At 38.1% G+C, this 23,502-nt stretch overlaps 1 protein-coding gene across 1 annotated transcript in view; it reads left to right on the top strand.

Moving 5' to 3' along the window:
- The window catches only part of VAMP7 (vesicle associated membrane protein 7), a 65,902-nt gene that overhangs the window by 24,090 nt on the left and 18,310 nt on the right, over window positions 1-23,502 (top strand). The window contains exon 5 of the mRNA XM_060001823.1: window positions 8,120-8,210. Coding sequence (XP_059857806.1) covers window positions 8,120-8,210 — 91 coding nt within the window. The remainder of the gene's footprint in view (window positions 1-8,119; window positions 8,211-23,502) is intronic.

The raw sequence follows: 23,502 nt of genomic DNA, 5'->3' as shown, positions 1-23,502 counted from the left end.
AACATCACCAGCAAAATATATACCAGTGCCCATTTGAAAGTAAATAGGGTCAGGTTGGTGGCCAAGATGGTGGAATAGGAAGACCCTGAGCTCACCTCCTTCCATGGGCACTCCAAAATTACAACTATTACAACTATTTACAGAGCAACTATTGATGAGAAAGAACAGAAGACTAGTAGAAAAGATCTTATACAACTGAAGATATAAAGAAGGAACCACAGTAAGACAGAGGGGCAGAGACACAGTATAATCAAGATCCATACCTCTGGGTGGGTGACCCACAAATGGATAATTACAATTGCAGAGGTTCTCCCCAAGGAGCGAGGTGTCCAAGCCCCACATGAGGCTCCCCAGCCCTGGGGTCCTCCATTGGGAAGATGAGCCCCCAGAACATTTGGCTTCAAAGGCCAGCGGGACTTAATTTCAGGAGTGCCAGAGGGCTGTGGGAAATAGACTCCACTCTTAAAGAGCATGTATAAAATCTCACATGCTCTGGAAACCAGAGCAGAAGCAGTAATTTGAAAGGAGCCTGGATCAGACCCACCTGCTGATCTTGGAGAGTCTCCTGGAGAGGCAGGAGGCACCTGGAGCTCACTCTGGGGACATAGACACTGGTGGCAGCCTTTTTTGGGAGCTTGTTCTACCATCCTTTACTAATGGAGCTCGCAAGCACCATTTTAGAATCTTCCCTCTAGCGTATTAATGCCAGGACCTGGCCCTGCCCATCAGCCTATCTGCATCAGTACTGGGACACCTCAAGCCAAGCAACTAGCCAGGCAGGGACACACCTTCACCCACCAGCAGGCTGGTTGCCTTAAGAACCCTTGAGCCTACAGCTACTCCAGGACCTGGCTCTGCCCAACAAAGGGCCCAGGACCTGACCCTGAATAGCAGTGTGCCTGCACTAGCCCTAGGACCCGCTGGGCACTGGCCCTGCCTACCAGCAGACCAACACCAACTTCGGGACACCCCACACTCCACAGCCAGCCATCTCAGAAACTAGCTCTGCCCATCAGCAGGCCAACACCAGCTCTGGGATCCCCAGGGCCCTGCAACCAGAGACCCCAGGATCCCCTGGACCTCTACAGCCAGCTGCCTTGTGACCTGGCCCTGCCCACCAGCGGCTGACAGCCTCCACACAAGGCAGGATCTGGCAACCAGCCAGACTGGGGACCAGCCATGCCTACCAGATTATCCACAGTAGTCAGCCAGCCACAACAGAAGGACCCACACAGCCCATGTAGGAGGTATCCTTATAGCATACGGCTCTGGTGACCAGAGGGAAGTGCACTGCTGGGACTCGTAGGACGTCTCCTAGAAAAGGCCAACTTCTTCAAGGTCGGAAAATGTAATCAACTTACAAAATACATAGAAATAAAAAAAGGAAATTAGGAAAAATGAAGGCACAGAGGAACGTGTTCCAAACGAAGAAACAAGATAAAATCCCAGAAGAAGAGCTAAGTGAAGTGGAGATAAGCAATCTACCGAATAAAGAGTTCAAGGTAGTGATTGTAAAGATGATCAAAGAACCCAGGAGATGATTGGATTAACAGAGTGAGAAGTTAGAATTTTTTAACAAAGAGAAAGTGTAAACAATGACCAAACAAAGATGAATACAATAACTGAAGTAAATACACTAGAAGGAATCAACAGTGGATTAGATGATACAGAGGAATGGATCAGTGAGCAGGAAGACAGAGTAGTTGAAATCACTGAGGTGGAACAGAAAAAAGAATAAAAAGAAATGAGGACTGTTTAAGAAACCTCTAAAACAACATCAAATGTACTAACATTTGCATAATAGGGGTCCCAGAGGGAGAAGAGAGAGAAAAAGGGGCAGAGAACATATTTGAAAACATAATAGCTGAAAACTTCCTTAACCTGGGGAAAGAAACAGATATCTAGGTCCAGGAAGCACAGAGAGTCCCAAACAGGATCAATCCAAAGAGGACCACACCAAGACATTGTAATTAAAATGGCAAAAATTAAAGAAAGAATATTAAAAGCAGCTAGGGAAAAGCAAAGTGTCACATACAAGGGAATTCCCATAAGGCTGTCAACTGACTTTGCTGCAGAAACCCTGCAGGCCAGAATGAAGTGGCACGATATATTTAAAGTGATAAAAGGGAAAAACCTACAACCAAGAATGCTCAGCAAGGCTTTCATTCAGTTTTGGTGGAGAAATCAAAAGTTTTACAGAAAAGCAAAAGCTAAGAGTTCAGCACCGTCAAACCAGCTTTACAGGAAATGTTAAAGAGGCTTCTCCAAGCAAAAAAGAAAAGGCCACAAGAAGAAATATGAAAATTATGAAAGGAAAAATCTCATTGGTAAAGGCAAATATACAGTAAAGGTAGTAAACCAACCACATATAAAGCTAGGAGGAAGATTACAAGAAAAAGGAGTAAAATCACCTATAACCACAATAAAGGATACACAAAACAAAAAAGATGTAAAATATGTCAATGTGGTGGGAGGGGGCATAAAAATGCAGGGTTGTTAAAATGCATTTGAACTTAAGAGATGAGCAACTTACAATAATCACATATGTATATATAGATTGCTACATATAAACGTTATGGTAACCACAAACCAAAAATCTATACTAGATACACACACAAAAAAGGGAAGGGAATCCGAACATAACACTAAGATACTCATCAAATCACAAGGGAAGAGAGCAAAAGAAGAACAAAAAAGAAGTATAAAAACAACTGAAAAGCAGTTAACAAAATGACAATAAGTACATACCTGTCAATAATTAAATGTAAATGGATTAAATGCTCCAATCAAAAGACATAGAGTGGCTGAATGGATACAAAAACAAGACCCATATATATACTGCCTACAGGAGACTCAGTTCATATCTGAAGACGAAAACAGAAAGTGAAGGGATAAAAAAGGTATACCATGCAAATGGAAATGAAAGGGAAGCTGGGATAGCAATATTTATATCAGAGAAAATAGACTTTAAAACAAAGTCTGTAACAAGAGACAGAGAAGGACTACTTAATGATAAAGGAATCAATCCAAGAAGATATAACAATTGTAAATATATATGCACCCAACATAGGAGCACCTAAATACACAAAGCAAATATTAATAGACATAAAGTGAGAAATTGACAGCAACACAATAATAGTAGGAGACTTTAAAAAAAAATTAATTTATTTTTTTACTTTTGGCTGCATTGGGTCTTCGTTGGGTTGCGCGGGCTTCTCATTGCAGTGGCTTCTCTTGTTGTGGAGTACGGGCTCTAGGCTTGAGGGCTTTAGTAGTTGTGGCTCTCGGGCTCTAGAGCACAGGCTCAGTTGTAGCACACGGGCTTAGTTGCTCCCCAGCATGTGGGATCTTCCCGGACCAGGGCTCGAACCCATGTCCCCTGCATTGGCAGGCGGATTCTTAACCACTGTGCCACCTGGGAAGCCCAGTAGGAGACTTTAACACCACACTTACCTCAATGGACCGATCATCCAGATAGAAAATCAATGAGGAAACACTGGCCTTAAACAACACATTAGACCTAAATGGGCTTAATTGACATATATACAACATTCCATCCAAAATCAGCAGAATACACATTCTTTTCAAGTGCACATGGCACAGTCTCCAAGATAGATCACATGCTAGGCCACAAAACAAGCCTCAGCAAATTTAAGGAAATTGAAACCATATCAAGCATTTTTTCTGACCACAATGCTATGAGGCTAGAAATCAACTATAAGAAAAAAAACTGCAAAAGACACAAACACATGGAGGCTAAACAGTATGCTACTAAACAACCAATGGATCACTGAAGAAATCAAAGAGGAAATTAAAAAAGTACCTGGAGACAAATGAAAATGAAAACACAATGATTCAATATCTGTAGGATCCAGCAAAAGCAGTTCTAAGAGGGACATTTATAGCAATGCAAGCTTACCTCAGGAAACAAGAAGAATCTCAACCTAACATTACACCTAAAGGAGCCAGAAGGAGAACAAGCAAAACCCAAAGTTAGTAGAAGGAAAGAAATCATAAAGATCAGAGCAGAAATAAATGAAACTGAGACTAAGAAAACAATAGAAAGGATCAATGAAACTAAGAGCTAGTTCTTTGATAAGATAAACAAAACTGATAAACCTTTAGCCAGACTCATCAAGAAAAAAAAGAGAGGTCTCAAATCAATAAAATCAGAAATGAAAAAGGAGAAGTTACAACAGATACCACTGACATACAAAGGATCATAATAGACTGCTATGAACAATTATATGCCAATAAAGTGGACAACCTAGGAGAAATGGACAAATTCCTAGAAATGTACAATCTCACAAGACTGAACCAGGAAGAAATAGAAAACATGAACAGAACAACTACCAATAATGAAATTGAGTCAGTAATTTTAAAACTTCCAACAAACAAAAGTCTATGACCAGATGGCTTCACAGGTGAATTCTACCAAACATTTAAAGAAGAGTTAACACCTGTCCTTCATAAACTATTCCAAAAAATTGCAGAGCAAGGAACACTTCCAAACTCATTCTACAGGTCAGCATCACCCTGACACCAAAACCAGACACAGATATCACAAATAAAATTACAGGCCAGTATCACTAATGAACATAGATTCAGAAATCCTCAACAAAATATTAACAAACTGAATTCAACAATACATGAAAAGGATCATACAGCATGATCAGGTGGGATTTATTCCAGAGATGCAAGGATGGTTCAGTATCTGGAAATCAATGTGATATACCACAGTAACAAATTGAAGAATAAAAACCATATGATCATCTAAATAGATGCAGAAAAAGCTTGACAGAATTCAACATCCATTTATGATAAAACCTCTGAACAAAGGGGGAGCATACCCCCAAATAATAAAGGCTGTATATGACAAGCCCACAGTTAACATCATACTCAGTGGTGAAAAGCTAAAACCCTCTAAGATCAGCAACAAGACAAGGGTGCCCACTCTTGCCACTTTTGTTCAACATAGTATTGGAAGTCCTAACCACAGTAATCAGACATGAAAAAGAAAGAAAAGGAATCCAAATTCGAAAGTAAAACTGTCACTCTTTGTAGATGATGTGATACTATATATAGCAAATCCTAAAGATACTGCCAGAAAAACTGTTAGAAATAGTAAATTCAGTAAAATTGCAGGATACAAAATTAATATATAGAAATCTGTTGCATTTCTATACACTAACAACAAACTATCAGAAAGAGAAATTTAAAAACAATCCCCCTTACCATCACATCAAAAAGAATAAAATGCTTAGGAATACATCTAACTAGGGAGGTAAAAGACCTGTACTCTGAAAACTATTAAGACCCTGATGAAAGATATTGAAGAAGACACGGATGAAAAGATATACTGTGCTCATGGATTTGAAGAATTTATATTGTTAAAAATGACCATACTACCCAAGGCAATCTACAGATTCAATGCAATACCTATCAAAATACCAATGACATTTTTTACAGAACTATAACAAATAATTCTAAAGTTTGTATGGTGATGCAAAAGTTGCAGAATAGCCAAAACAATCTTGAGAAAGAAGAACAAAGCTTGAGGTGTTACACGCCCAGATTTCAAACTATACTACAAAGCTACAGTAGTCAAAACAGCATGGTACAGTCACAAAAACACATAGATCCATGGAACAGAACAGAGAGACCAGAAATGAACCCATGCTTATATGGTCAATTAATCTACGATAAAGGAGGTAAGAATATAGTGGGGAAAAAGCTGTCTTTTTCCCTCTTCACCAAATGGTGTGGGAAATCTGGACAGCTACAGCAAAAGAATCAAACTGGACTACTTTCTTACACCATGCACAAAAATAAATTCAAAATGGATTAAAGACTTAAATATAAAACCTGAAACCATGAAACTTCTAGAAGAAAACATAGGCAGTATGCTCTCTGACATTGGTACTAATAATATTTTTTTGGCTATGTCTCAGGCAAAGGAAACAAAACCAAAAATAAACAAATGGGACTTTATCAAATTGAAAAGCTTTTGCACAGTGAAGGAAACTACCAACGAAATGAAAAGGCTGCCTACCGAATGGGAGAAGATGTTTGCAAACAGTATATCCGATAAGGGCTTAATATCTACAATGTGCAAAGAACTGATAGAACTTCAACATATAAAAAACAAACCAACTATAAAGTGGGCAGAGGAGCTGGATAGCTGTCTTTCCAAAGAAGACATACAGATGGCCAACATCTTTTCATGGCCAACATGAAAAGATGCTCAACATCACTAATTGTCAGGGAAATGCAAATCAAAACCACAATGAGATATTACCTCACACGTGTCAGAATGGCTATTTTCAAAAAAGGCAACAAATAACAAGTGTTGGTGAGGATGTGGAGAAAAGGGAACCCTCCTGCACTGTTGATGGGATTGTAAATTGGTGCAGCCACTATGGAAAACAATATGGAGATTACTCCAAAAGTTAAAAATAGAACTATTGTATTATCCAGCAGTTCCACTCCTGGGTATTTATCCAAAGAAAACAAAAACAGTAATTAGAAAAGGTACATACACCCCTATGTTCATCGCAGCATTATTTACAACAGCCAAGATATAGAAGCAACCTAAATGCCCATCAAGAGATAAATGGATAAAGAAGATGTGGCATACAGACACACACACACAGGAATATTACTCAGCCATATAAAAGAATGAAATCTTGTCATTTGCAACAACATGGATGGATCTAGAGGCTATAATGCTAAGTGAAATAAGTCAGAGAAAGACAAACACTATGATTTCACTTATATGTGGAATCTAAAAAAACAAAACAAATGAACAAACTTAACCAAACATTAACAGAGTTATAGATACAGAGAACAAATAGATTGCCTGAGGGGAGAATGTTGGGGGTAGGAAAGAATAGGTGAAGGAGATTAAGAGTTACAGACTTCCAGTTGCAGTATAAATGAGTCACAGGTATGAAATGTGCTGTGTTGGGAATATAGTCATAACTATGTAATATCTTTGAATTTTGACATATCATAGCTAAACTTATTGTTGTGATCATTTTGAAATGTGTAGAAATATCAAATCACTATGTTGTGTAACAGGAAATAACATAGTGTTATAGGTCAATCATACTTTAAAAACAAACTCATAGAAAGATAGATCAGAGAAGCAGAGTTGTGAGGAGGGGAATTGGATGAAGGCAGTCAAAAAGTACAAACTTCCAGTTATAAGATAGATAAATACTGGGGATATAGTGGACAACATGATAAATATAATTAATAATGCTTTATGTTATGTATGAAAATTGTTAAGAGAGTAAATCCTAGGAGTTCTCATCACAAGGGGGGGAAAAGGTAAATAGGGTTAGCTGGCAGCAAAACTTTCAATTTAGCTGGTTTGTCTTTAGCTCCAGATGTGTGTGTGAACCTCTAAACAAATCTGTGCCAGGATCCTTGACTATAAATGGAGATAATAAAAATGGCATCTTCGTCATAGAGTTTTTGCATGGATTAAATAATATCCCTTATTTGAAGCACTTAGCACAGTGAAGTGACTGGCATATTGTGTATTAAGCAGTCCACAATTGTTTGCTATAGATAATAATTTCAAAATATATATACTATCTTCAGTGTCTTACATTTCTAGATCCTATAAGAAGCCAATGAAAATAGGATGCATACTCTGATCCCAACAGATAACAAGAACAGATGCTCAGAAGCTGGGCCAGTCCCTACCTCATCATACCCAAGAAATGGGGGAAAATTTAGAGTACCCTTTCCCTGTCCTGTTCCCCCTGCCCCCACTACAGTCTTTCTTCCTTTCTTCCTTGTCTGAGCACAGATTATATAACACCCTACTTCTGCCCCAGGAGTCTCAGATGTATATTTGATGTAACACGGTTAGCTTTATTTCATTTAAAATAAGGTGATCTTTTTATACTATAACAATTATATTTCATATGGTAGCAAGTTTTATGCTTGCCTATATTTTTGGTAACAATTTTTGAATGAAGTGACATCTATCTTTTGTGCCAAAGATAAAGACAGTTTTATAGCATTCTTCAATGTCATTCCTCTTCTTTTTGTTTTTGTATTGTAAATAATGTCTGGGTATCATGAGTTAAATCATATTCTTTTATAGAAGCATCACTCCGAGAATAAGGGCCTAGATAAAGTGATGGAGACTCAAGCCCAAGTGGATGAACTTAAAGGAATCATGGTCAGAAACATAGGTATGTTTCATGGCATACTCCGCATGCATGAGGGCAAAAATGATAATAGATTACTTGATTGGGGTCAAATCATTCTAGAGAGGCGGAAATAGCACTTCCTTATTCTTAATATTGGAAGCTAATTGTCAGCTGAGATATGGATATTACTTACCTATGATACTGCCTGCTGTATGATGGTTTCTTTTTAGCACTTATGACTATTCATTCTAAATTTGTTAGCTTGCTTAGCAAGACTAATTTCCAAGACCCTTAAACAGTTCAGCAACTTAGAATAATTTAGTCAGTTTTGGCTGGAAATACCCAGATAGTTGATACCATCAGTATAGACACTTAAAGTATAACTATTTGCCCTCCTTAGAAAGTTTGTAGCTCTTGACTGAGAAAGAATTGGACCAAAAAACTGTTGTATTCTTCAAGAGAATGAACTATGGCATGAATTCCATTGGCCTGTGTTTTGTCAAGAACCTATTTACCACATTAAAGTAATCCAGAGAAATGCACTGTTTATTTTTTAATTGATTATAACAGTGGTATTTAGATTTAGGATGATGTTAATTTTTTAATAGCACCAGTTCTCACAATATAGTCCCTGGGCCAGCAGCATCAGCATCCCCTGGGAACCTGTTACAAATGCAAATTTTCAGGCCCCACCCCAAGCCTACTGAATGAGAAACTCTTGGAGTGGGAAATCTGTGTTTTCACAAGCCCTCCAGAGGATTCCAGTGCACACTCAAGTTATAGAACCACTCTTAAATATATCTTCTAAGAGGAATGTCTTGCAGAGAATAAATTCTTAATATAAAATTGAACAAAAATTAGTATATAAATGCTTTACAAGATATTTAACTGAGATGTCATTTCATAAATGTCCATTTAGTTATAATTTTGAATTTACTATTTGAATTTTACATTTATTATTAGAACTCTTAAAAGTTATGAAAAGACATTTTAAAAAATTTACTTTGTCTCACCATCCTAAAGTTTTATTTACATTTTCTTTCCTTTAAATTTTTACTTACATGTATACATAGTTAATCATAGTTTATATTCAGTTTTGTGGAGGCAGTATAATAGAGTAATCAAGATTTGGAGTCATACATGCCTGAGTTTGAGTCCTGATTTCACTTCCTACCTGCTGTTAAACCTTGATCAGTCCTCTAACCTCTCTGACCTTTACTCCTTAATCTGCAAAAAGGAGGTAATAGAACCTGAGATTACCAGGATAAAAGAGGTAATGTATGTAAAACACTGTGTACAGTCCCTGGCACATAGTAAGAGCTGAATGATTGTTAGCTGTTAGTCTACTTTATGCTCATGCAGTATTTCTTTGAGTTATATCACAGGTTACCAATTATGTCCTTATGTTGGACACTTTGGGTCTTTAGAGCATTATTACTCAGAGTGCTGTTTTACAACCAGCAAGGAGCTTGCTCCAGAATAGAAGTCAGTGCTGTGCTTCCTTCATTGAGAACATCTTGCTATGAAAATGTCAATTTGACTGAACAGTATACTTGGAAACTTAGTTGAGCAGTAGCAAACACTCTTAGGTAGCACTGATTTAGAGTTTGTGTTATAGTAACAGTACTGTTATAAATGTTTCTGTGCCTATTATATTCTTCTTATTTTGTTGAGATTAGTTCCCAGGAATGGGATTAATAATCAAAAGGCAGAAACATTTTTATATTTCTTTTTTTTCTTTTCTTTTCTTTTCTTTCTTTTTTTTTTTTGTGGTACGCGGGCCTCTCACTGTTGTGGCCTCTCCCGTTGTGGAGCACAGGCTCTGGATGCGCAGGCTCAGTGGCCATGGCTCACGGGCCTAGCTGCTCCGTGGCAAGTGGGATCTTCCCGGACCGGGGCACGAACCCATGTCCCCTGCATCGGCAGGTGGACTCTCAAGCACTGCACCACCAGGGAAGCCCTATATTTCTTAATATGTATGTCTCTGGGTTATTTGAAGTGATTTCCTTTCATTGATTTTAGTTTTAAATATAGGTCTAGATGCAGACTAGAGAACTCTTAAATATATCTTTCAATATACCTATTGAAAAACTACTAATATTTTTCTCTTTTTTTGGTCACCAAATGTATTTATTTGGCCTAAAAGTGGAAGCAGCCAACTGCTACAATAGTATTTATTGCAGATGCATAATGTTTCCAGAAAATGAACCTTTTTAATCAACTCCTCTTAAATGACATTTATGTTTAGAATTACAGAAATAGCAAATTAAAAATGTAGCAAAAACCTTTCTAATCATCTCCCTTTGATTTTTTAACAGCTTTATTGACATATAATTCACATACCATACAATTTACCCATTTAAAGTATACAATCCAATGGTTTTTACTATGTCCACAGAGTTGTGTGACTATCACCACAATCAATTTTAGAATATTTTCATTACCCCCCAAAGAAATTCTTTACCCATTTACAGTCATTCCTCTTTTCCCCTCAACCTGCAGACCTAAGCAACAATTAATCTCCTTTCTGTCTGTATAGATTTGCTTGTTCTGGACATTTCATATAAATGGAGTTATATAAAATGTGGCCTTAGCAATTTTGAAGTATATAATACAGTATTGTTGACTACAATTAGTGTGCTGTACACTAGATGTTCAGAACTTACTAATCTTCTAGTTGCAAGTCTGTACCCTTTTACAACATCTCCCCAATTCCTGTACCCCCCCAGCCCCTGGTAACCACCATTCTACTCTGGTTCTATAAGGTTCACATTTTTAGATTCCACATATGAGTAATATCATACAATATTTGTCTTTCTTTGACTAGCTTATCTCACTAAGCATGGTGCCCTCAAGATCCATCCCTGTTGTTTCAAATGGCAGGATTTTCATTTTTCTCATGGCTCAATAATATTCCATTATATATGTACACTACATCTTCTTTATCCATGCATCCATTGACAGACACTTAGCTTGTTTCCATATCTTGGCTGTTGTGAAATAATGCTGCAATAAACATGGGAGTGCAGATATCCTTTCAATATCCTGCTTTCATTTCCTTCAGATAGAAACTCAGAAATGGAATTGCTAGATATATATGGTAGTTGTATTTTTAATTTTTTTAAGGAGACTCCATACTGTTTTTCATAGTGATTGAACCAATTTACATTCCCACCAGCAGTGCATAAGGGTTCCCTTTTCTCCATATAATCACCAACACTTATCTCTTTCTTCTTGATGATAGCCATTCTAACTGGTATGAGGTTGATATTTCATTGTGGTTTTTATTTGCATGTTCCTGATGACTTGCGATGTTGAGCATCTTTTAATGTACCTGTTGGCCATTTGTATATCTTCTTTGGAAAAATTCTATTCAGTTCCTCTGCCCATTTTTTAATCCAATTGTTTGTTTTTTTGTTACTGAGTTGTATTAATTCTTTATATATTTTGGATGATAACCCCTTATCCAATATATGGTGAATATTTTCTCCCTTTCTATAAGTTGCCTTTTCATTTTGTTGATTGTTTCTTTTCATGTCCAGAATCTCTGTAGTTTGATGTAGTCCAACTTGTTGATTTTGCTTTTATTGCTTGTGCTTTTGGTATGCTAAATATCATTGCAAAGACCAATGTCAAGAACTTTCTTCCCTATATTTTCTTCTAGGTGTTCTATTGGTTTCAGGTCTTACATTTAAGTCTTTAACCCATTTCAAGTTAATTTTTTGAGTGATGTATATAGGGATCCAATTTCAATTTTCTGCATGTGGCTATCCATGTGGTTTTCCCAACACCATTTGCTGAAGAGACCATCCTTTCCCCATTGAGTGTTCTTGACTCCCTTGTCAAATCTTAGTTGACTCTTTTTGTGGGGGTTTATTTCTGGTCTCTCTGTTTTGTTCCAATGGTCCATGTATCTATTTTTGCCAGCAATAGTGTTTTAATTACTATAGCTTTATAGTATAGTTTGAAATCAGGAAGTGTAATGCCTCTGGCCTTGTTCTTCTTTCTCAGGATTACTATGGCTATTTGGGATCTTTTGTGGTTTCATATACATTTTAGGATTGGTTTTTCTATTTCCGTCAAAAATGCCATTGGAATTTTGATAGAGATTGCATTGAATCTGTAGATGACTTTGGGTACTATGAATATTTTAACAATATTAATTTTTCTGATCCATGAACATGGGATGTATTTCCATTTGTTTGTAATTTCTTTCATCAAAGTCTTGTAGCTTTTATCACACAGATCTTCACTTCCTTGGTTAAGTTTATTCCTAAATATTTTATTATTTTTTATGGTATTCTGATTGGGATAGTTTTATTACTTTTGTTGATATTTTGTTATTATATAGAAACAACTGATTTCTGTATGTTGATTTTATATCCTGCAACTTGATTGAATTCATTGATTAGTTTAACAGTTTTTTTGGTTGAATCTTTTAAGATTTTCTATGTATAATATCATATCATCTTAAATAATGGCAATTTTACTTCTTCCTTTCCAATTTGGATGCCTTTTATTTCTTTGTCTTGCCTGATTGCTCTAGCTAGGATTTCTAGTATTTTATGAATAATAGTGATGAGAGTGGGCACCCTTGTCTTGTTCCTGATCTTAGAGGAAAAGCTTTCAATCTTTCATCATTGAGTATGATGTTAAGCTATGGGTGTGACATAATGGCCTTTATTATGTTGAAGTAAACACCTTCAATATTCAGTTTGTTGAGAGTTTTTGTCATGAAATTATGCTGAATTTTGTCAAATGTCTTTTCCCCATTTATTGAGATGATCATAAATATTTATCTTTCATTCTATTAACGTGGTATGTCACATGTATTGATTTGTGTATATCAAACTATCCTTGCATCCCAAGGATAAATCCCACCTAGTTGGTGTATGATTGTTTTGATGTGTTGTTGAATTCAATTTGCTAATATTTTTTTGAGAATTTTTGCACCTATATTCATCAGGAATATTGGTCTAGTTTTGTTTTCTCATAGTGTCCTTATCTGGCTTTGGTATCAGGGTAATGCTGGCCTTGTAAAATGCGTTTGGAAGTGTTTCCTCCTCTTCAGTTTTTTTCAAAGACTTTGAGATGAATTGGCATTAACTTTCCTTTAAACGTTTGGTAGAATTCACCAGTGAAGCCATTTGGTACTGCGCTTTTCTCTGTTGGGAGGCTTTTGATTACTGATTCAATCTCTTTGTTCATTATTAGAATCTTCAGAGTTTCTATTACTTTCCGATTTAGTCTTGGTAGGTTGTATGTTTCTAGGAATATATTCATTTCTTCTAGGTTATCCAGTTTGTTGGCATATAACTTTTCATAGTAGTCTCTTGTGATCCTTTGTATTTCTGAGCTATCATACGAGCTATCAGTTGTGATATCTTCTCTTTCATTTCTGATTTTATTTATTTGGGTCCTCTTTTTTTCTTAGTCTAGCCAAAGCTTTGTCAATTTTGTTTATCTTTTCAGAAAACCAGCTCTTAGTTTTGCTGATATTTTCTATTGTTTTTCTGGTCTCTATTTCAGTTATTTCCACCATGATATTTGTTATTTCCTTTCTTCTGCTAACTTTGGGCTTACTTTGTTCTTTTTCTAGTTCCTTGAAGTGTAAAGTTAGGTTGTTTATTTGAGGTCTTTCTGTTTTCTTAATATATGCATTTATCACTATAAATTTCCCTTTGAGACTGCTTTTGCAGCATCCTATAGGTTTTAGTATGTTGTCTTTCCATTTTCACTTGTTTCAAGATTTTTTTATTTCCATTTTGATTTATTCTTTGACCCATTGGTTGTTCAGGAGTGTGTTATTTAATTTCCACATATTTGTAGATTTTCTAGCTTTCCTTTTATTGTTGATATCTGGTTTCATACCATTGTGGACAAAACAGATAGTATGATTTCAATCTTCTTGAGTTAGTTAAGACTTGTTTTGTCCTATCAGATGATCTATCCTGGAGAATGTTCTGTGTGCACTTGAGAAGACTGTGTATTCTGCTTCTGTTGGATGAATTGTTTTGTACATGTCTGTTAGGTTCACTTGGTCTAATGTGTGTTTTGAGTCCAATGTTTCTTTTTTGATTTTCTGTCTGAATGATCTATCCATTGCTGAAAGTGGGGTATTGAAGTCCCCTAATATTATTGTATGGTCTATTTCTCCCTTCATATCTTTTAGTATTTGCCTAAGATAATTAGGTGCTCTGATACCATGTGAGCATATCATTGATTGTTATATCTTCTTAATGAATTGACCACTTTATTATTTTATAATGACCTAATGTGTCTCTTGTTACCATTTTTGGTGTACAGTCTTATTTTGTGTGATATAAGTATAGTTATACCCACTTTCTTTTGGTTTCTACTTGCATGGAATATCTTTTTCTATCCCTTCACTTTGAGCCTGTGTGTGGACTTAAATCTGGAGTGAGTCTCTTTGTAGGCAGCATGTAGTTGAGTCTTGTTTTTTTTTCTGTTTGGTTTGTTTGGTTTTGTTTTTTTTTGCGGTACGTGGGCCTCTCACTGTTGTGGCCTCTCCCGTTGCGGAGCACAGGCTCCGGACGCGCAGGCTCAGTGGCCATGGCTCACGGGCGCAGCCGCTCTGCGGCATGTGGGATCTTCCTGGACCAGGGCACGAACCCATGTCCCCTGCATCGGCAGGCAGACCCTCAACCACTGCGCCACCAGGGAAGCCCGAGTCTTTGTTTTTTAATCTGTCCAACCACTCTGTGCCTTTTGATTGGTAAATTCAGTCCATTTACAGTTTGAGTAATTATTGTTATGAAAGGACTTACTAATTACATTTCATTCATTGCTTTCTGCCTGTTTTATAGTTTCATTGTTCCTATTTCCCTCTACTTCTGCTTACCTTTTGAAATTGGTGATTTTCTGTGGTTGTGTCCTCTATTTCCCCTTTCTTTGTCTTTTGTGAATCTAATATAGATTTTTGTTTTGTGGTTTCCATTGGGCTTACATAAAGGCTCTTATAGATAAAATAGTCCATTTTAAGCTGATAGCAACTTAACTTTGCATACAACTCTCCACCCATTTACTATCCCTATTTTATCTTTTTGACATCACACTTTACCTCTTTTTATATTGTGCATTCATTAACAAATTATAGTAGCTGTAATTATTTTTTAATTAGTTTTTATTGGAGTATAGTTGCTTTACAATGTTGTATTAGTTTCTACTGTACAGCAAAATGAATCAGTTATACATACACATATATTGCCTCTTTTTGGATTTCCTTCCCATTTAGGTCACCAGAGTGCATTAAGTAGAGTTCCCTGTGCTATACAGTATGTTCTCATTTGTTGTCTATTTTATACATAGTATCACTAATGTATATGTATCAGTTTCAATTTCCTCACCCCCGCCCCACTTTCCCCCTTGGTATCCATACATTTGTTCTCAATGTCTGTGTCTGTTTCTGCTTTACAAATAAGATCATCTATACCATTTTTGTAGATTCCACATATGTGTGTTAATATATGATATTTGTTTTTCTCTTTCTGACTTACTCACTCTCTATGACATTCTCTAGGTCCATCCACGTCTCTGAAAATGACCCAGTTTCATTCCTTTTAATGGCTGAGTAATATTCCATTGTATATATGCACCACATCTTCTTTATCTGTCAGTAGACATTTAGGTTGTTTTCATGTGCTGGCTGTTGTAAATAGTGCTGCAATGAACACTGGGGTGCATGTCTCTTTTTGAATTATGGTTTTCTCAGGGTATATGCCCAGTAGTGGGATTGCTGGGTCATATGGTAGTTCTATTTTTAGTTTTCTAAGGAACCTCCATACTGTTTTCCATAGTGGTTGTATCAATTTACATTCCCACCAACAGTGCATAAGGGTTCCCTTTTCTCCACACCCCCTCCAGCATTTATTGTTTGTAGATTTTTTGACGATGGCCATTCTAACCGGTGTGAAGTGATACCTCATTGTAGTTTTGATTTGCATTTCTCTAATGATTAGTGATGTTGATTATCCTTTCATGTGCCTCTTGGCCATCTGTATGTCTTCTTTGGAGAAATATCTATTTAGGTCATCCACCCATTTTTTGATTGGGTTGTTTGTTTTTTTGATACTGAGCTGCATGAGCAGCTTGTATATTTTGGAGATTAATCCTTTGTCAGTTGCTTTGTTTGCAAATATTTCTCCCATTCTGAGGGCTGGCTTTTTGTCTTGTTTATGGTTTCCTTTGCTGTGCAAAAGCTTTGACGTTTCATTAGGTCCCATTTGTTTATTTTTGTTTTTATTCTCATTACTCTAGGAGGTGGATCAAAAAGGATCTTGCTGTGATTCATGTCAAAGAGTGTTCTGCCTGTGTTTTCCTCTAAGAATTTTCTAGTGTCTGGCCTTACATTTAGATCTTAAATCCATTTTGAACTTATTTTTGTGTATGGTGTTAGGGAGTGTTCTAATTTCATTCTTTTACATGTAGCTATCCAGTTTTCCCAGCACCACTTATTGAAGAGGCTGTCTTTTCTCCATTGTATATTTTTGCCTCTTTGCCATAGATTAGGTGACCATAGGTATGTCAGTTTATCTCTGGGCTTTCTATCCTGTTCCATTGATCTATATTTCTATTTTTGTGCCATTGCCATACTGTCTTGATTACGGTAGCTTTGTAGTATAGTCTGAAGTCCGGGAGCCTGATTCCTCCAGCTCCGTTTTTCTTTCTCAAGATTGCTTTGGTTATTTGGGGTATTTTGTGTTTCCATACAAATGGTGAACTTTTTTGTTCTAGTTCTGTGAAAGATGCCATTGGTAATTTGATAGGGATTGCATTGAATCTGTAGATTGCTTTGCATAGTATAGTCATTTTCAAAATATTGATTCTTCCAATCTAAGAACACAGTATATCTCTCCATCTGTTTTTGTCGTCTTTGATTTCTTTCATCAGTATCTTATAGTTTTCTGCATACAGGTCTTTTGCCTCCTTTGGTAGGTTTATCCTAGGTATTTTATTCTTTTTGTTGTAATGGTACATGGGATTGTTTCCTTGATTTCTCCTTCTGATCTTTTGTTGTTAGCGTATAGGAATGCAAGAGATTTCTGCGTATAAATTTTGTATCCTGCTACTTTACCAAATTCATAGATTAGCTCTAGTGGTTTTCTGGTGGCATCTTTAGGATTTTCTATGTACAGTATCATGTCATCTGCAAACAGTGACAGTTTTACTTCTTCTTTTCCGATTTGGATTCCTTGTATTTCTTTTTCTTCTCTGATTGACATGGCTAGGACTTCCAAAACTATGCTGAATAATAGTGGCGAGAGTGGACATCCTAGTCTTGTTCCTGATCTTAGAGGAAATGCTTTCAGTTTTTCACCATCGAGAATGATGTTTGCTGTGGGTTTGTCGTATATGGCCTTTGTTATATTGAGGTAGGTTCTCCCTATGCCCACTTTCTGGACAGTTTTTATCGTAAATGGGTGTTAAATTTTGTCAAAAGCTTTTTCTGCATCTATTGAGATGGTCATATGGTTTTTATTCTTCAATTAGTTAATATGGTGTATCACATTGATTTTCGTATGTTGAAGAATCCTTGCATCCCTGGTATAAATCCCTGTTGGTCATGGCGTATGATCCTTTTAATGTGTTGTTGGATTCTGTTTGCTAGTATTTTGTTCAGGATTTTTGAGTCTGTGTTCATCAGTGATATTGGCCTGTAAGTTTCTTTTTTGTATCTTTGTCTGGTTTTGGTGTCAGGGTGATGGTGGCCTCGCAGAGTGAATTTGGGAGTGTTCCAGCCTCTGCAGTTTTTTGGAAGAGTTTGAGAAGTATAGGTGTTAGCTCTTCTCTAAATGTTTGATAGAATTTACCTGTCAAGCCATCTGGTCCTGGACTTCTTTTTGTTGAACGATTTTTAATCACAGCTTCAATTTCATTATTTGTGATTTGTCTGGTCATATTTTCTATTTTTTGCTGGTTCAGTCTTGGATGGTTGTACTTTTCTAAGAATTTGTCCATTTCTTCCAGGTTATCCATTTTATTGGCATAGAGTTGCTTGTAGTAGTCTCTTATGATCTTCTGTATTTCTGTGGTGTCAATTGTGTCTTCTCAGTTTTCATTTCTAATTTTATTGATTTGGATCCTCTCTCTTTTTTACTTGATGAGTCTGGCTAAAGGTTTATCAATTTTGTTTATCTACTCAAAGAACCAGCTTTTAGTTTCATCTTTGCTATTGTTTTCTTCATTTCTATGTCATTTATTTCTGCTCTGATCTTTATGATTTCTTTCCTTCTACTAACTTTGGGTTTTGTTTGTTTTTTCTCTAGTTGCTTTAGGTGTAAGGTTAGCTTGTTTATTTGAGATTTTTCTTGTTTCTTGAGGTAGGGTTGTATTGCTGTAAACTTCCTTCTTAGAACTGCTTTTGCTGCATCCCATAAGTTTTGGGTCACTGTGTTTTCATTGTCATTTGTCTCTAGGTATTTCTTGATTTCCTCTTTGATTTCTTCAGTGATCTCTTGGTTATTTAGTAACATATTGTTTAGCCTCCATGTGTTTGTACTTTTTACAGTTTTTTTCCCCTGTAATTGATTTCCAATCTCATAGCATTGTGGTCAGAAAAGATGCTTGATATGATTTCAATTTTCTTAAATTTACTGAGGCTTGATTGTGACCCAAGATGTGATCTATCCTGGAGAAAATGTTCCGTGAGCACTTGAGAAGAAAGTGTATTCTGCCGCTTTTGGGTAGAATGTCCTATAAATATCAATTTAGTCTACGTGGTCTGTTGTATCATTTAAAGCTTGTGTTTCCTTATTTATTTTCTGTCTGGATGATCTGTCCATTGGTGTAAGTGGGGTGTTAAAGTCCTCCACTATTATTGTGTTACTGTCAGTTTCCCCTTTTATGGCTGTTAACATTTGCCTTATGTACTGAGATGCACCTGTGTTGGGTGTATAAATATTTACAATTGTTATATTTTCCTGGATTGATCCCTTGATCATTATGTAGTGTCCTTCATTATCTCTTATAATAGTCTTTATTTTAAAGTCTATCTTTTCTGATATGAGTATTGCTACTCCAGCTTTCTTTTGATTCCCATTTGTATGGAATATCTTTTTCCATCCCCTCACTCTCTGTGTGTATGTGTTTCTATGTCTGAAGTCAGTCTCTTGTAGACAGCATATATAGGAGTCTTGTTTTTGAATGCATTCATCTAGTCTGTGTCTTTTGGTTGGAGCATTTAATCCATTTGCACTTAAGGTAATTATAGATAATGTATGTTCCTATTACCATCTTCTTAATTGTTTTGGGTTTGTTCTTGTGGGTCTTTTCCTTCTCTTGTGTTTCTTGCCTAGAGAAGTTTCTTTAGCATTTGCTGAAAAGCTGGTTTGGTGGTGCTGAATTCTCTTAGCTTTTGCTTGTCTGTAAAGCTTTTGATTTCTCCATCGAATCTGAATGTGATCCTCGTTGAGTAGAGTAATCTTGGTTGTAGGTTTTTCCCTTTCATCACTTGAGATACGTCCTGCCACTCCCTTCTGGCCTGCAGAGTTTCTGCTGAAAAATAAGCTGATAACCTTATGGGGATTCCCTTTTTGGTTATTTGTTGATTTTCCCTTGCTGCATTTAATAGTTTTTCTTTGTATTTAATTTTTGTTAGTTTGATTAATATGTGTCTCTGTTTTTTCTCCTTGGGTTTATCCTGTATGGGACTCTCTGCACTTCCTAGACTTGATTGACTATTTCCTTTCCCACGTTAGGGAAGTTTTCACCTACAATCTCTTCACATATTTTCTCAGTACCTTTCCCTTTCTCTTTTTCTTGGACCCCTGTAATTCAAATGTTGGTGTGTTTAATGTTGTTCCAGAGGTCTCTTAGGGTGTCTTCATTTCTTTTCATTCTTTTTTCTTTATTCTTCTCCACGGCAGTTATTTCCACCATTCTATCTTCCAGCTCACTTCTCCGTTCTTTTGCCTCAGTTATTCTGCTGTTAATTCCTTCTAGTATATTTTTCATTTCAGTTATTGTGTTGTTCATCACTGATTGTTTGTTCTTTAGTTCTTCTAGGTGCTTGTTAAACATTTCTTGTATCTTCTCTATCCTTGCCTCCATTCTCTTTTCGAGATCTTGGATCATCTTTACTGTCATTACTCTGAATTATTTTTCAGGTAGATTTCCAATCTCCTCTTCATTTATTTGGTCTTGTGGGTTTTTATCTTGCTTCTTCATCTGCAACATATTTCTTTGTCTTCTTATTTTGTCTAACCTGCTGTGTTTATGGTCTCCTTTCCACAGGCTGCAGGGTCGTAATTCCTCTTGCTTCTGTTGTCTGCCACCTAGTGAGTGAAGTTGGTCCAGGGGCTTGTGTATGCTTCCTGGTGGAAGGGACTGGTGCCTGTGCTCTGGTGGGTGGAACTGAGTCTTTTCCCTCTTAGGGCAGGGCCGCGTCAGGTGGTGTGTTTTGGGGTTTCTGTGAGCTTAGTACAACTTTAGGCAGTCTGTCTGCTGATGGGTGGGGCTGTGTTCCTGTCTTGTTGGTTGTTTGGCGTGAAGTGTCCAGCACTGGAGCCTGCAGGCAGTTGTGTGGGCTGAGCCCTGGTGTTGATGTGGATACCCCAGGAGCACGAGCACCGATTAATATTCCCTGGGCCCAGGGATTCTCTGGCGGTCCAGTGTCCTGGAGTAGGCGCTCCCAGCCCAGAGGCCCAGGCCTGACCCCTGGCCAGGGAGCCAAGAGCCCGCAAACTTCACAGAGCGGCCAGAGAAGAAAGGAAAAATAGGAAAGAAAACAAACAGACAAACAAAATCCAAGACAAATAGAAAAAACAACAGCAAAGAGACAGCAGCAGCAACAAACACACACACAGAAAAAAGAAAATAAAATAAAAACAAAACAAGAGCACAAGCAAAGGAATTCAAAGATGAGAATAGTCCATAAGGACTAAACTAACAAAAACAAAAAAATGAAAAATAAAACTAAAACAGAAAGCAAACAGCAAAAAAAGTGAAGAAAACAAAATAGAGACATAAAAACAATAAAAAAGTAAAAGGGAAAGAACAAAAACAAGAATAAACCCACAAAACAACAAAAAAGTAAAGTAAAAATTTTAAAATATATATGTTAGGGGCTTCCCTGGTGGCGCAGTGGTTGAGAGTCTGCCTGCCGATGCAGGGGACATGGGTTCATGCCCTGGTCCGGGAAGATCCCACACGCCGTGGAGTGGCTGGGCCCATGAGCCATGGCTGCTGAGCCTGCGCATCCGGAGCCTGTGCTCTGCAACGGGAGAGGCCACAACGTGGCCTGCGTACCGCAAAAAAAAAAAAAAAAAAAAACATATATATATATATGTTAAAAATTATTTTTAAATAAAAATAAAGAATAGAAAGGTAAAAAATAATAAAATAATAAAAGCAACAGCACCAACAACTGAACAAAATGAAACAAACCAAAAACGAATAATAGTAATAAGAATATTTTCCTGGGGCATCCTCTGTCAGTGTCCTTGCCCCCACAGTGAGCCAGAGCCAATCCCTGTCTCCCCAGGAGGCCTTCCAATACCTCTAGTTAGGCCTCGGGACCTGCTGTGGGTACTGTGGGGCCAACTCAGACTCTGACCTGGCCAGACTCCTTGCCCCCAGAGTCCACTGCTGCAAAGGCTAGACTGGTCTCAGTTGTGGAACACTCGTTGTCTACTCAGGTATTCCACAGACACAGGATTTAGCAAGCCAACCTCAGGGATTTAATCCGTGGCTTGCACAGCTGCACAGAAAGATTTCCATTCCTCTTCCTTAGTCGCACTGTCCCTGGGCCTCAGCTTTGGTTTTGACCCCACCTCTGCGTGTGCACCACCCTCAGGCATCTGTTCCTTGCCCAGGCGAGAGGGAGGCGAAAGCAGTGGCTGCTTGCAGCCCACTTACTCAGGCCAGGGAGGGGTACAGCGGCCACAATTGGGCTGTGTGCAAATTGCCTGCGGTGGCAGAACCAGCAGGCAGTTGCAACAGACTGGCACACTCGCTCTGGTGAGAGTCCCTCCCAGTGCCCGCGGAGGCAGGAGCTGGAATGTGGGGGCGGTGGTGGCCCTGCCCCCCACGTGTCTCTCAACAGTGGTGCCTCATTTTCCAGGCAGACCACACTTCCTCTAGGGGCATTCCCAGCTGCGCATCCCCTCACTCCTGTCCCCTCTGCTATATCCACACAGCCAACAGTACTCCTCTCCCCAGACCCATTCTTCCAACCCCACACTTTAGTTCTCAGCCCCCACCAGCATCGACAGACTTTTTGTATCAGGCAGGGGTGCCCAGAGCTGGTTCCCAAGGAGGTTTTGGGGTGTGCAGCGCTCAGTCCCCCAGAGCCCACGGGCAGAGACCCCAGCTCGAGAGGCAAGTGGGCCTGCTCAGATGGGAGCCCCTCTCAGTGCCTGCAGAGGCTGAAGAAGCTGGTGGGTGGGGAAAGGGGTTGTAATGGCGGCTCCACCCCTCACGCACCACTGAACAATGACACCTTGATTCTATGGTATCCTGGATTTTTTCCACAGACTTTCCCAGTTGTGGAGCTCCTTACTCCTGTCCCTTCAGACTGTCTTTTCACAGCCAACAGCTGCCCCCTCCCTGGGTCTGCACTCCAAACCCCACTTTGCAGCACCCAGCCCCCCTCCACAACAGGCAACTCACGACTCAGGCCAGAATGTGCAGAGCTGCAGTGTAGACCATGCATGCAGTCTTTGTCCTGCCTTCCACAGAGTGTCCACTGCATTCTCCTTTGATCCCCCAAAGATCCGTTTCTGTCCCAGCTGATTTCCCCACTGTGAGGGAGTTTTTCTGAGTGTGGGGACCTCTCCTCACCTTCAGCTTCCCGCCAGATTGCTGGTCCCTGTTTTGATTCCTCTTTTCTTTTTTTCTTCTTTCTTTCATCCTACCTGGTTGTGAGGGAATTTTTCTTGTCCTTTTAGGTTGTCTGAAGTCCTCTGCTAATGTTCAGCAGGTGCTCTATGAGAGATGTATTGTATTGTAGATGTATTCTTGATGTACTTGTGAGGAGTGGCAAATTCCATGTCCTCCTATTCCACCATCTTGACTCCTCTCCAGTAGCTGTAGTTATTTTTAATACTCTTTTGCTTTAACCTTTATACTGTAGTCGTGTCTAACACACCAACCTATTACAGAATTAGAGTGTTCTAAATCTGCATGCTTACCTTTACCAGTGTATTATATACTTTCATATGTTTTCATTTCACTAATTAGAGTCTTCTCCATTCAGCATTTCTTGCATTGCAGGTCTGGTGGCGATGAAATCCCTCAGCTTACGTTTGTCTGGGAACATCTTTATTTCTCCTTCATATCTGAAGGATAACTTTTCCATATAGAGTATTCTTGGCTG

The sequence above is a fragment of the Delphinus delphis genome, chromosome X (genome assembly GCF_949987515.2).
Source record: "Delphinus delphis chromosome X, mDelDel1.2, whole genome shotgun sequence".
NCBI classification, from domain to species: domain Eukaryota; kingdom Metazoa; phylum Chordata; class Mammalia; order Artiodactyla; family Delphinidae; genus Delphinus; species Delphinus delphis.
The sequence above is the reverse complement of the archived record's forward strand: the minus strand, read 5'-3'. Positions and strand labels throughout refer to the sequence as shown.